The sequence below is a fragment of the Neomonachus schauinslandi genome, chromosome 1, assembly GCF_002201575.2.
Source record: "Neomonachus schauinslandi chromosome 1, ASM220157v2, whole genome shotgun sequence".
NCBI classification, from domain to species: Eukaryota; Metazoa; Chordata; class Mammalia; order Carnivora; family Phocidae; genus Neomonachus; species Neomonachus schauinslandi.
In genome coordinates, this window is record NC_058403.1 from 71,044,285 (window position 1) to 71,058,020 (window position 13,736).

The window sequence follows — 13,736 nt, forward strand, 5'->3', positions numbered from 1 at the left end:
TGAGCCCCACAGTGGGTGTAGAGATTACTTAAAAAAATAAAATCTTTATAAAAAAATGTTGTTTTACAAAAGTAAATTAGTAGAATTGCATAATGAAATAAGATTGAGGAATATACATAAAGTTTCTATCAAATTGTATGTTTACTAGAAATCAATGATTAAATCAAATCTTAAGCTGGTCATTTCAACTAATATGCTTGAAAGAAATTGAAGATTGAGTAAAGCTAGGTTAAATAAATGTTACAAGTAAATGAAGAATATTTCTGACAGAATAAATAATTGTGGGGTTTCTTTCTTGACCCAACAAACATTTTGAGTGTCTGTATTGCTATGGGGAGCTCAGATAAGTGAGAGAAGTGGACAGTGATAGAGGCATGCATGAGGTATTGTGAGGGCACAGGACGGACGTGTAATTAAGCTGGAGTGGGTGGAGGAAGAGGTTCCCAGAAGACCCTGCCTCCTGGGAAGATGATGTCTGAATTTCTTTCTTTTCCCCCTTTATTGGCTTTAAAATTATTTAAAAATTCATAGTTCTTGCAAATACTAAACAATCCAGAAGTGTAACTAGTAAACAGTGTAAATCCTTATTTACACTTTTTGTTCTCCAATCCTCATTTTTCAAAGTTATAGGTAATAGACTGGTAAATATGCTTCCAGATTTTTCCCTGTGCATTTACCAACAGGTTTTTTTTTCCTCCACACAATTGGGTTCATACTATATATAATTTTGTAACTTGCTTTTTCCCCCCACATGTAATAGCCTATCACATGTATGTTTCTATCCCAGTAGATGTAGATAAATCACATTTGAAAACTTGCTGCCTCAAAGATGGGGATGGATGTACCCTCATTTATTTACATAATTTCCTATTTTTGGACATGTAGGTTTTCAACCTGTTACAGAGAGTGAATATCCTTATGCAGATATATTTGTTTTCTTTTATGAATTAAGTTTTATTTTTTATTTTTATTTTTTAACCATTACTTAAAATTTTTATTTTATTTATTTTTTTGATGTAGTGTTCCACAATTCATTGTTTGCATATAACACCCAGTGCTCATTGCAATCCATGCCCTCCTTAATGCCCATCACTGGGCTAACCCATCCCCCCACCCCCTCCCCTCTGAAACCCTCAGATTGTTTCCCGGAGAACATAGTCTCTTATGGTTCGTCTCCCCCTTTGATTCCCCTCCCTTCATTTTTCCCTTCCTTCTCTTAGTGTCCTTCATGCTATTCCTTATGTTCCACATATAAGTGAAACCATATGATGGTTGTCTTTCTCTGATTGACTTATTTCACTTAGCATAATCCCCTGCAGTTCCATCCATGTCGATGCAAATGATGGGTATTCATCCTTTCTGATGGCTGAGTAATATTCCATTGTATATATGAACCGCATCTTCTTTATCCATTTGTCTATTGAAGGGCATTTCGGCTCCTTCCACAGTTTGGCTATTGTGGACATTACTGCTATGAACATTGGGGTGCATGTGCCCCTTTTCACTACATCTGTATCTTTGGCGTAAATACCCAGGAGTGCAATTGCTGGGTCATAGGGTAGCTCTATTTTTAATTTTTTGAGGAACCTCCACACTGTTTTCCAAAGTGGCTGTACCAACTTGCATTCCCACCAACAGTGTAAGAGGTTCCCCTTTCTCCACAACCTCTCCAACATTCGTTGTTTCCTGCCTTGTCAATTTAAATGATAAGTAGCATATATAGGCAGGTGAAGGGGAGTTAAGATTAATGTGAAGGAAAAATGTTTCCTAGGCTAAGGGAACAAATGTAATTTGAAAAACACTGCGGAAGAAAATGATACTTTTAGTTAGGGGAGAAACATTTCTGTTTCTATGCTTTGGAAGTATAGCACCTCTTGTTTTCTTGAACTTTGAACTGTATGCTAGAGTATCTTGTTTTATGGAATAGGCATCTCTTTGCTGAATAATTTATAGTTGTATAATTTTCTTATTTTGGAGATTAAAAACTTTTTTCAGTAATTGTTACCAGATAGAAAAGTAGAATTACAAGCTGATAAAAATGATTATTTGGACATTATTACATAGAGGTTAAGTGGGTAGTTCTGGGAATAGAGTTTATATTTTAGCTATCTTTTTCTTAGTTCTGTTATCTAATTGAGAATTTCTCACTCAGGTTTCAAAATAACTTTCTGGGTGGTTAGTCCCCCACTGTTGTCCATTTGAAACAAATTTGGTTAATTCATGAAATAACTACTGGGAAGTTGCTAGTTTATCAAGTAGGTACCTGAAAATGGGATAGACGACTTAAAGTAGATGAATTGTGTTTTGTTACATCTTAACTCTTAAGTGTAAAATCTTATTATCCTTAAAAAGTTTTAGTTGCTGCTGTTTTGTTCCAAATTTCCAATTTTGGAATGTTGCCTGTAGTGTGATATCAAGTACTAATAAGTATTATAATTTTATAATTCTCCTGACAATTAAGAGTATATAGTGATTTCTTAAAAATACATGAGAAAGAAAATGGTTCATTAAACAAGGCTGACATTTTTCTGAACTATTTATAAAAGTAAAAGCCTTTCCTTTTTGGTTGCCAAGGTGCTCTGTTATTTGATTAGATGTGTTCTATTGAATAGAAATCCAAGTTTTGTTAAGGCTCAACTTTTAAAATTTTTCCTCGTTAAAAAAAAAAAAAACCATGCTAAGTACTTCTTATTAGTGTTATTAATTTGAATAACATGAATGCTTTGAATCAGTCAGCCTAATGTGTTCTCTCATTACCTTAAATAATAATTGTATTATCTGTTACATTGCATGTTTATGAAGTACTTATACTTCATCCTAAGGTAATTATTACTTAATGTGAAGTGTAATTTTTAAGCATTCATATCTTTTTTCATTTAGAGTTATTTTCCAAGAGTAAAGTAACATTTAAACACATCTGATAACTTAGCGGGGGAGGGAGGAGGCCGGAGGGTGGATGTGGGGAGGGACTGGTGGCAGGTGGGGGGAACTTAAAAAAAAAATAATAAACACATGATAACTTATTTTATATATGATTTTTCTAGGGCTGCTTTGGAAGAAGTAGAAGGAGATGTGGCAGAATTGGAACTAAAACTCGATAAGGTGAATTTTACTTTAAAATTTTTTAAAACATTAATTCTTATTTTCCATTAACAGTGATTTGGGCCTTTAATACTAAGTGGTTCATGTTACTTTTTTTTATCTCTATGAGGATAAATGTTATTATCCCAATTTTACACATGAGTAAATTGAGGCTACAGACATAAAATAGCTTGTTGAAAATCTAAGGGCCAGAGCAGGAATTTGAACAGCATCTGACTTCAAAGCTAACTAGATATCCTTTATATTGTTGGAATTTTGTTTTCTTCTTCTCCATCAAAAAGACTGCATGTATCTTTTTGATGCTTAGTGGTTTTCATACATAACCTGACCATTCTTGTTTGTAAATGTGGGTGTGGACACATTAAATATAAATAAAATTTAAAATACTGATTCCATTTTTTAAAACTAATGCCAGAAATGCTTAGTATATATTTAATAATTGATATTAAGTGGTCATATTCTATTTGAGGGTAAATGTTCATTGATTCCTATCTTCTGTATTAATTATTGATCATCTTTTTTTTTTTCTCTACCCAAGAAATATTGCTATAAAGCAGGAAGAAATGTGAGAATGAGTAAGACATGGCTTCTGGTTTCAAGTAACCAGTAACTGTTTAGTGAAATATCTTTCTTAAAATTTATGGAGATAAATCAGATGCACATACCTGAAATACCTTTTCTGAAAATAACTTCCTACTTGTTTAATTATTATTGTAAATGGTATTGCTATGTAAAGCAGTGCTTCTCAAACTGTACTGTGCATAGGAATCACCTGGGGATCTTGTAAAAATACAGATCCTGATTCAGTAAGTCTGGGGTTCCTGAGATTCTGTGTTTCTAATCACCTAGATTCCAGGTGACACCAATGCTCTTGTTCCACGGACTGCACTTTGAATAGAAAGATATAAAATAATTAAACTGAAGGTTTTCAAATGTTTTGAAATCATGAAATATATGTATGTATATAATGTAAATGGTATAGTATAAATTAGTAGTATTAATTATGAATGTAAAACCAAAATTTTAGAAAATAGTAATTAGTTATTTTTGTGTTGTACTCTATAGTTTTTTGAACACTTTGATATATAGTATGTTCTTTGATTTTTACAATAATTCTGTGAGGTAGATAAGACAAGTGCTATTATTCCCATTTTATAGATGAGGATACCAAAGCCCAGAAAGTGAAGGGGACTTGCTTCAAGTCAGAGGTAGAAGAGGCAGAACCAGGGTCAGGACTCACATTTTTATTCTTAGTTCAGTGCTCTTTTTGTGCACCACTGTACTTCTGGATCCATATTGGGGGGGGTACTTTGCCACTTGGAAATTTTTTGAGGAACACTGAGAAGCTTCTTGGCAAGTGTTTTTTTAAAATTAGTGTTATAATTTTTGGTAAGGATATTTTCAAAAATATTTTCAAATATTTCTCTTTAAAATCACATATAGGATTATTATTGTTGTTATTATTATTTTACCCAGAGGTATTACATTTATTTTAAACACTCTGAAATAAAGTTTTTAACCATAAGGTAGGCAACAGAAATATAGTCTTGATTTTTCTGGTAGATTTATGAGAGAGTGTGTAGAAGGACAAGGCTTTTTTTTTTTTTTTTTTAGATTTTATTTGAGAGAGCGAGACATAGAGCATGAGCAGGGGAGAGATGGAGAAGCAGGCTCGGCTCCCCGCTGAGTAAGGAGCTGACACAGGGCTTGATCCCAGGACCTTGGGATCATGACCTGAGCCGGAGGCAAATGCTTAACTGACTGAGCCACCTGAAAGACACCCCTGAAAGACAAGGCTTTTTAAAGAATCATAGAGTAGTCTAATCAGGATATCTATTCTTTTTGGGTAGAACTGCATGTAAATCATGTGAAACATTTTGTGTGTTCATTGGGGGGATCCTCAAAATTTGAAGTATCTAAACCGATAGAATCCACTAACAGCATTTTTGTTACTGATTTTGCTTTTGTGAGCAGCTCCTCCCCCCACTCCCACCCCCCTTTGTGTCAAATTTGGTTGAAGTTGGGAGACTGGTAGAATCTTAAAACGAAGAGATTCAAGTTTAAAACAAATTATTGAAATATTGGCAATCAGTACTAAGATCTCTAAGCCCTTTCTAGAGTATTTATTACCCAAAGGCTAATAAGGCCATCATGGAAATTTTAGCATTTAAAAAAATATTATCTTCCACCCGAATAGAAGGTCTATAGTTACTTTTATATTTCTCTAGTTTAAGATCTTGATTTCTTATAAAATGTACCTCTCCCAAATTCTTAAGTTAGTATCTATCATTTCACTTTAGAATTTTGAGGAGTTAGCACAGAGAGGAGAACCAGAGAGGAGGAAGAAATGGTTGTTATTAAAGGTGGAGGCACTGAAGGACTAGTGGAGGGGAGGGGTTGCCCAAGATTAGTTTAGTGATTTCATAACTTTGTGCAAGGCAAATTCCAGCTGTAATATCATTGTAAAATCATGCCACCAACAGGTTAAACTAGCTTGATGACTTAGCTTTTATTTATTTTGCTTACAATATGTTACCAATAGTTACACTCATTGCGGAGAATAATGCTTTATGAGTGGCATTGTTCTGCTGGGTCCAATGATTTGTCCGTTCTGCCAGGCATTCTGGCATTGACAGCACCGTAGAGCATCATGGTGGCCGTCTAGATGTAATTTCTGTATCTGGTGCGTCTTCTCACTGGAATGTTTGTTCCCTCTCTGGTGAGCAGATCCTCTTTAAATCACAGCTCAAGTACTACCAAACTTAGGTTCTTTTTCTTGTATTGCATTCTTTGTTGCACACACTTCCATTTAAATTATTATAATATTATTGTAGTCTTTGGGTTGTAGCATGGTCTAATAGTTAAGAACACAAAGCCTGGAGTAAGGCCACCTGCATTTGAATCTGGTTCTACCACTTACTAAGCTATTTGGCATTGGGCAAGTTCCTCAACCTTCCCATGCCTCAGTTTCTTCATCTCCGAAAAGCAAAATTAGAGTTTCTATCTCGTAGGGTTATTATGAGAATAAGGTGTTTTAGTATATGTTCGTGCTTAGCATGGTTCTTAGCACATGTTAAGTTCTAAATAAATGGTAATGATGGTGTCTCTTCAGCAAATCATTAGCTCCTTGAAGATAGTCTGAAGAAAAAAGAAAACCCTCATTTGATGCACACCATGTATCAATTGCTAAGTTTTACTTATAATATCTCCCAACTGTCACAACAATGTTGCAAAGTTGGTATTATACCCAATTTGCCCATGAGAAAAATGAGACTTAGAGAGGTTGTTATTTACTTAAGGACGGTTAGCGGATAAATTGTTTATATCCTCATCACCTGGAAAAGCGCCTATGACATACGTATCACTTAGTACCAAAGAACTTTTGAATGATTTGGGGCTACTAGCTTGATAATTTTGACTAACTTGACATATACTCTTGGGTAAGAATCTTCCCTCTTCGTAGGCTTATATTATTCAGTTATACCTGTCATCAGTGTCAGCTACTAAGGATTTTGCTAGCTGGCATAGTTTCTATCACCAGGTCAGTCCTTCCTCCTGCATAGCTGCAGTGTATGTGTGGCTCAGCTATATGACAGTTCCAATATCTCTCCAACTCCTATGATAGTGACCTCTATTCTAATTCTGATACCTGTTTTCATGGTCATAGCTATGCCTTACCATTCAAAGTTCTCATCTCGGAAATCTGGAATGCTGATCTCTTACTTTCTTACCTGAGACTCTAGTCTTTCCAGTTCTCATTTCACTCCTACTTCTGTTCTTCAAGCTTAGCTAGCTAGCCCTCTAGTCTTTCAGTCTATAAACTTCTGATATTTTAGACACTTTAAACTCCCCTTTCAGTACATTTTTTTTGGGGGGGGTAATTTTTGGAGATAAAATTCACCTGACATAAAATTCATCATTTTAAAATGTACAGTTCAGTGTTTCCAGTGTATTCACATTATTGTGCAACCCTCACCGCTATCTAATTCCAGTGCATTTCCATTACCTTAAAGAGAAATCCTGTACCTGTTGGCAGTCACTTCCAATTCTCCTCTCCCTACATCCTCTGGCAACCACTAATTTGCCTATTTTGAACATTTCGTATAAATGGAATCATAATTTTTCCTTTTGTGACTAGCTTCTTTCACTTAGCATGATGTTTTTAAGTTCATCAGTACATGTTGTAACATGTTCCAGTATTTCCTTTTTATGGCTGAGTAATATGCCTTTGTATAGATATACCACATTTTATTTATCCCTTCATCACTTGATGGACATTTGCATTATTTCCACTTTTTGGCTAGTATGAATGATACTGCTATGAACCCTTTTAGTCTACTCTTAATTTTATTCCATCATATTTTTCTTCTGGATGCCTTCATTTCCCTTTCATAACACCTACTCCGTAGAATTCTCACTATATTAGTCTAATCATCTGTATTCTCTGTGTCATATCTCGGCTGTAAAGCCCTGTAGGAGAAGTTACACAATTGTTTGGTGAAATCAACTGGTGGAGTTACACATTCCTGGAATTCTTGATGTAAAACAAATTTTCCAAGACTTATTCAGGTTATCTTGTTATCTTTAACAGCTGTTATACTTCTGTTTTCTCATGATTTATCATTTTGTTCTTCTTTCTTAATAGATGACTTTGACTCTGTCTTCCTTTTGGTGGGAACACTTTTATTTCTTGCTCCTAATCTAGAAATTTAGAATATGTCCTTCTCTTTTTCCACTTTTCCTCCCATTTGAGTGATAAAAGTATCCCTTTTCCTATGTAATTCCAAACTCTTAACTTCTCAGGACTTTGCTTTAGCCATCTTTCTCCTTTTCTTTCTCTACCACCTCTTCATTTTAAGTAGAAAGTGTTCAAGTTTCCCTGGAACAAAAACAAAATAAGAAAACCAAAAGCAAACAAGAAACCTCTGACAAGGAAATATAAATCTTTAGTAATTACCGTGTGCCAGTAATGGTTTGTGCTAAGATCTTTATGTGCATTATCTTAACTCTTTTATAGTAATCTTGTATGGTTTGGTACCATTGTGATCATTTCAGACAGAAGAAACTTAAGGTTACTGAGGTTAAGGTCACTCAGGATCATTTAGATGGTTAAGTAGAGCAGCAGGATTTGAACCTAAACTGACTGAGCCCACAACCCTATGTTTTTAACCATGATGATGTTATATTACCAACCTCTCTCCTTCAGTTATCATGGAACCTTTTAATTTAATTATTTTAAAATTATTTTATTTGTTGAATAATACCTCCTATGTGATAAGGATTTCAAAGATACAAAAGTGCGTACCCAATGAAAAATTGGTCATCCTCTCATCTCTTTCCTAAAGGAGAACACTTGTGTCCTTCCAGAAATTTTCTAGGCATATAAAAGATTATAAATATTTGTCTTCTTCTCTCCCACTACAACAAAAATATTAACATTGTTCTACATTTTGCCTTTTGAAAAAATACATCTTGGATTTTGGTTTCTGTTATTAATCATTGAGCTGCCTCATTCTTTTTAATGGCTGAATTGTATTTCATTGTATGGATATATCATAATTTATCCAGTTGCCTACTGATGGACGCTTAGATTGCTACCTGTATTTTACTGTGGCTGCAGTGTATGACTTCACATGTGTGTCATGTGGTTTATGTGAAAATATAACTTTATAATACTTCTCTAAAAGTGGAATTGCTAGGGTAGAGGGTATGTGTTTAAAATTTTGATAGCTCTTGCTAAGTTGCCTTACATAGAAATTGTACCAGTTTACATCCCCCCTCCCATAAAAGTATAAGAGTACCTGTTTCCCCATATCTACCCTCTCTAAAATAGCAAGTTAATAAACTTTATAATCTTTGCTATTATGTAAAAAAAAAACCCAGTAATTTACTCTTTGTAAAAGAGTAAAATACTCTTTTACTATGAGTGAGATTGAATTTTTTTTCATGGGCATAGTATGTATTTGAATTTTCTTTATTGGGTATTATCTGTACATAATCTGTTGGCCATTATTTTTCTAGTGGCTGGTTTGATTTTCAGAAATGATTTGTATCCTCTTCTTATAGCAGGGAAATTAGTCCCTTATGATTTGTTGCTAATATTGTTTTCCCATATTGTTGTCTTTTGACTAAGTTTATTGTTTTTTTTTCCTAATAAAAATGTTTTATTTATTTATTTATTTATTTATTTTTTTTTTAAAGATTTTATTTATTTATTTGAGACAGAGAGAATGAGAGAGAGAGAGCACATGAGAGGGGGGAGGGTCAGAGGCAGAAGCAGGCTCCCTGCCGAGCAGGGAGCCCGATGCGGGACTCGATCCCGGGACTCCAGGATCATGACCTGAGCCGAAGGCAGTCGCTTAACCAACTGAGCCACCCAGGCGCCCTTATTTATTTATTTTTAAATAGACTCCATGCCCAGGGTAGAGCCAAATGCGGGGCTTGAACTCCTGACCCTGAGATCAAGACCTGAGCTGATATCAAGAGTTGGACACCTAACCAACTGAGCCACCCACACGCCTTGAAATTTTTATTTTTTTTGTAGTTGAGTTGATTTGTTTCTTCTATGACTTTTGAGTTTTGCAACTTTCTCAAAAAGATTTTTCTTACTTTGAGATTATAAAAAATATTACCTCCTGTTTTAGTTTTCTGATTTAATATTTCATGTTTAAATCTTTATTCCATCTGAAATTAATTGGAGTGTTTGGAATTCAACTTAGTTTCTTTTTTTCTTTTTTCCCCATTAGATGCTAATGTCCCTATGTCATTTATTGGATCACTTTTCCCCCTACTGGCTGGAAGGTTACTTTAATCAAGTACTGCATATTTGTATTGCTTTCTTTTTTTTTTAAATTTTTATTTTTTAAGGTTTTTATTTATTTGACAGAGAGATAGAGAGCACAAGTAGGCCAAGTAGCAGGCAGAGGGAGAAGGAGAAGCAAGCTCCCCGCTGAGCAGGGAGCCCGACGCGGGGCTCGATCCCAGGACCCTGGGATCCTGACCTGAGCCTAAGGCAGCCGCTTAACCAACTGAGCCACCCAGGCGCCCCTGTATCGGTTTCTTGACTCTGTATTCTGTTCCAGTGAAAACGTTTGTCTGTTCATGTCCATTACCAGAATTGTAATTACTATACTTGTATAATACATTTTATTTTTTTTTTTTTTTTTAAAGATTTTTATTTATTTGACAGAGAGAGACACAGCGAGAGAGGGAACACAATCAGGGGGAGTGGAGAGGGAGAAGCAGGCCTCCTGCCGAGCAGGGAGCCCGATGCGGGGCTCGATCCCAGGACCCTGAGATCATGACCTGAGCCGAAAGCAGACGCTTAATGACTGAGCCACCCAGGCGCCCCTGTATAATACATTTTAATAATATATAAGGCTAATGTTCCCATCACATTGCTCATTTTCAGTTATTTTCCCTCTTCTTGCGTGTTGGTTACTCCATATGAATTTTAGAATTAGTTTTTCTGGTTTTTAAGACATTATTTTTTGTAATTTTCTATTTATTTGTAATTTTCAAACTGTTTAAAAGACTGATCTCTGCCAGCATTTCTTGTAGTGAGTTTTTTGGAATGTTGTTTCTATGAGCATGCTTCCTCTGAAGAGAATTCCACGCTAAATATTTTTGAGAAATGCTGCATATTATACTCTTCTAGGATTCACAACACCCATGAGTATATCGAAAGCTCTTTAAAGTTCAGCAATAAAGAAATCCATTTAGGGCGCCTGGGTGGCTCAGTTGGTTAGGCAGCTGCTTTCGGCTCAGGTCATGATCCCAGGGTCCTGGGATCGAGCCCCACGTCGGGCTCCCTGCTCAGTGGAGAGTCTGCTTCTCCCTCTCCCTCTGCCTGCCTCTCTGCCTACTTGTGCTCTCTCTCTATCTCTCTGTCAAATAAATAAATAAAATCTTTAAAAAAAAAAAAAAAGAAATCCATTTATCTCTTTAAATCCAGAGTTGGCCAGATTTATTTTGTCACAGGATCCTTATTTTGGTATAGGATGTTCCTGTAGGATATTCTGTAGAATATATATTGGGAAATATTGATCTATCATCATGTCTTCCTTCATCTACAGTTCATAACTCACTGTAATCTGGCTAACAGCCCCCCAGTCAGTTTCTCCTACAATTATTCTTGCCAAGGATGCTGGTGACTTTGTCACCAAGCTCAATAGACATTTTTAAAGTCTTTTTAAAATTTGACTTTATGGATTTTCAAGCTGTTCATCATCCATGTTTTGATACTTTGTTCTTTTTTTACTTTGGTGAAATTATTCTCTTGCTTTTCCTCCTACTTTTCCTCTTCCTCTTTCGTTTCCTCTGTGAGTTTTTCACTCTGCATGCTCTGTCCCCTGCTTTCTGTCTAGGTTGTAGCACTGCAGCACTGATAACTATATATATGCTGATGACTCCTCTCTCTGTATCTACAGCACAGGCCTCTTTTTTGAGTTTGAAACATCTGTTTTCACGTGTTTGATCAGCTTTCCACTTGGCTTATATCACAGGCCCATCTAGTTCAGGGCCACCTCACAGGCCTAACACAGTGAAAACAAGTCTTTTGCTGGCCAGTTTAATGTGTCTTTGTGTGAATTAGCAGATACAGTCCATGGCAAGCAGAGCTCAGGCTGCATTTCAGCTCCTATTTTTTTCCCTCGGTGGGACACAGTCTACATAACTGAACTACATAAGGGTACTTGACTGTAATTCTTGAATTTGTCTCTCCATTTCTCTCCCTGCTTACTGCCTTAATTCAGCCTGTCATAGTATTTGGTCTAATCCCCTTATCTTTATTCTTTCTATTTCCCTGTCTTTACTTTTGCTCCTTTTAGGTCATCATTCTAAGATGGAACTCTGGTGAACTCACCAATTAGTGTCTTCACTTGTTTCCTGTTTCCTTTCATTCAAAATGTGAACATCTTAGCATTGCACACAAAGGCTTGTCCTGATCTGGCCCTTGCATACATTTTCAACATCACACCTTTAATGCCCCACATTTTCACACGGCACTAAGCTACTTAGTGCCTCTGGTTTGCCCTGCCCAGGTAGGTTCTGGGCCTTACTTAGTACATGCTCTTCCTAGAGTAGTATCTTCCCATTACTCTTGTTTGATTGGCTAATTTTTGTTGGTCTTCAGGGCTTTTCTTAAGTGTTCTTTACCAGGAATCCTTCCCTGAGGCCCATAGTCCTGGTTAGATGTTCTTCTTTTGTTCGATCATGTGTGGTTTTGTCATGCATAGCAGTTGTGTTTGTGCTGTACAGAATTTATCTGCTTGTCTACTGGTTAGAATTAGCTTCTGAGAGCTGACATTATGTTTTTCATTTCTGTTCTTCTAGGCCCTAGGGTAACAGTTTTAAATTATACTCCTGAGATCCTTTAGATGTTTTCTAAAGTTCTTTTTTTTTGCTCTTTACCCTCTTCTTGGTGCCCCCACCATTACCCTCTCAGCATCCTTCCTTTATCCGCTTTTTTAAAATACCTGTATTCACCCAAGATTTAATTTTTTAAAGAAAATGTTCTGTGTTTGAATGAAAGGAGAAAAATAAGGAACAGAAAAAAGAAAGGGGGGGAGGAAAAGAATTATAGAGAAAAAAGATGAAACAAAGTCTAGATTTTAAGACTAGCACAATGCCGGGCGCCTGGGTGGCTCAGTTGGTTAAGCGACTGCCTTCAGCTCAGGTCATGATCCTGGAGTCCCGGGATCGAGTCCCGCATCGGGCTTCCTGCTCGGCGGGGAGTCTGCTTCGTCCTCTGACCCTATCCCCTCTCAGGTGTTCTCTCTCTCTCATTCTCTCTCTCTCAAATAAATAAATAAAATCTTTAAAAAAAAAAAAAAAGACTAGCACAATGCCTAAAATTGTAGGCATTGGCGAAATATGGTTGATTAATCAATTCATATGTTTGTGTTCATAGATTGACACTGAAATGCCTCACATGACTAACCCAACATACCAGTTTACTCCTCTTTCCTCCAACATACCACAGGTTTTGGGTTTTTTTTTTTTTTTAGTATTTTTTTAGCATACTGGTTGTTCTACCTGAACTTCCTGTTCTTCCTTCTAAGAGGTGCTTAATAAATTTTTATGGAGTTATGGGATTGAATTTGATTTGATAAAATTATTTGTTGTTGTTACCATACAGCCTGTGGGTCCTAAAGGGTCAACTCTCCTATGAATTTACTTTGTAAGTCAGAGTTAAAAAGAATAATTTCAGTTAGTCCATTTTGGCTTTATTGATGAACCATAATTTATTTTAACTAGGCTAACTCATGTTAGCTATTGGTAAAATTATTTTCCACCTGATGTAATGTTTTTCTTTTTCAGCTTGTGAAACTTTGTATTGTGATGATTGATACCGGAAAGGCCTTTTGTGTTGCAAATAAACAGTTCATGAATGGAATTCGAGACCTGGCACAGTATTCTAGTAATGATGCTGTAGTTGAGGTTAGTATTATTAAAATTAGTTAATATGATAAATTCAACAAAATATTAAAGAACTATGCATCCATTTACCATATTAGTAGTTATAGTGGTCCTTAAAATTAGGAGTAGAAAAGCTATCACCTACTGGTGTTGTATAATCTTGTTTTCTTAGTTAGAAGTTGATGGTTGATTTGCATTGTGAATAGAAGTTTACT

General features: G+C 35.8%; 1 protein-coding gene across 2 annotated transcripts in view; it reads left to right on the forward strand.

Moving 5' to 3' along the window:
* ACAP2 (ArfGAP with coiled-coil, ankyrin repeat and PH domains 2) overlaps positions 1-13,736 on the forward strand; it is a 129,257-nt gene that overhangs the window by 28,623 nt on the left and 86,898 nt on the right. For both annotated transcript variants that reach the window (XM_021692323.2, XM_044919883.1), the window contains exons 2-3: positions 3,045-3,102; positions 13,423-13,542. In XM_021692323.2, the coding sequence (XP_021547998.1) occupies positions 3,045-3,102; positions 13,423-13,542 (178 nt within the window). The remainder of the gene's footprint in view (positions 1-3,044; positions 3,103-13,422; positions 13,543-13,736) is intronic.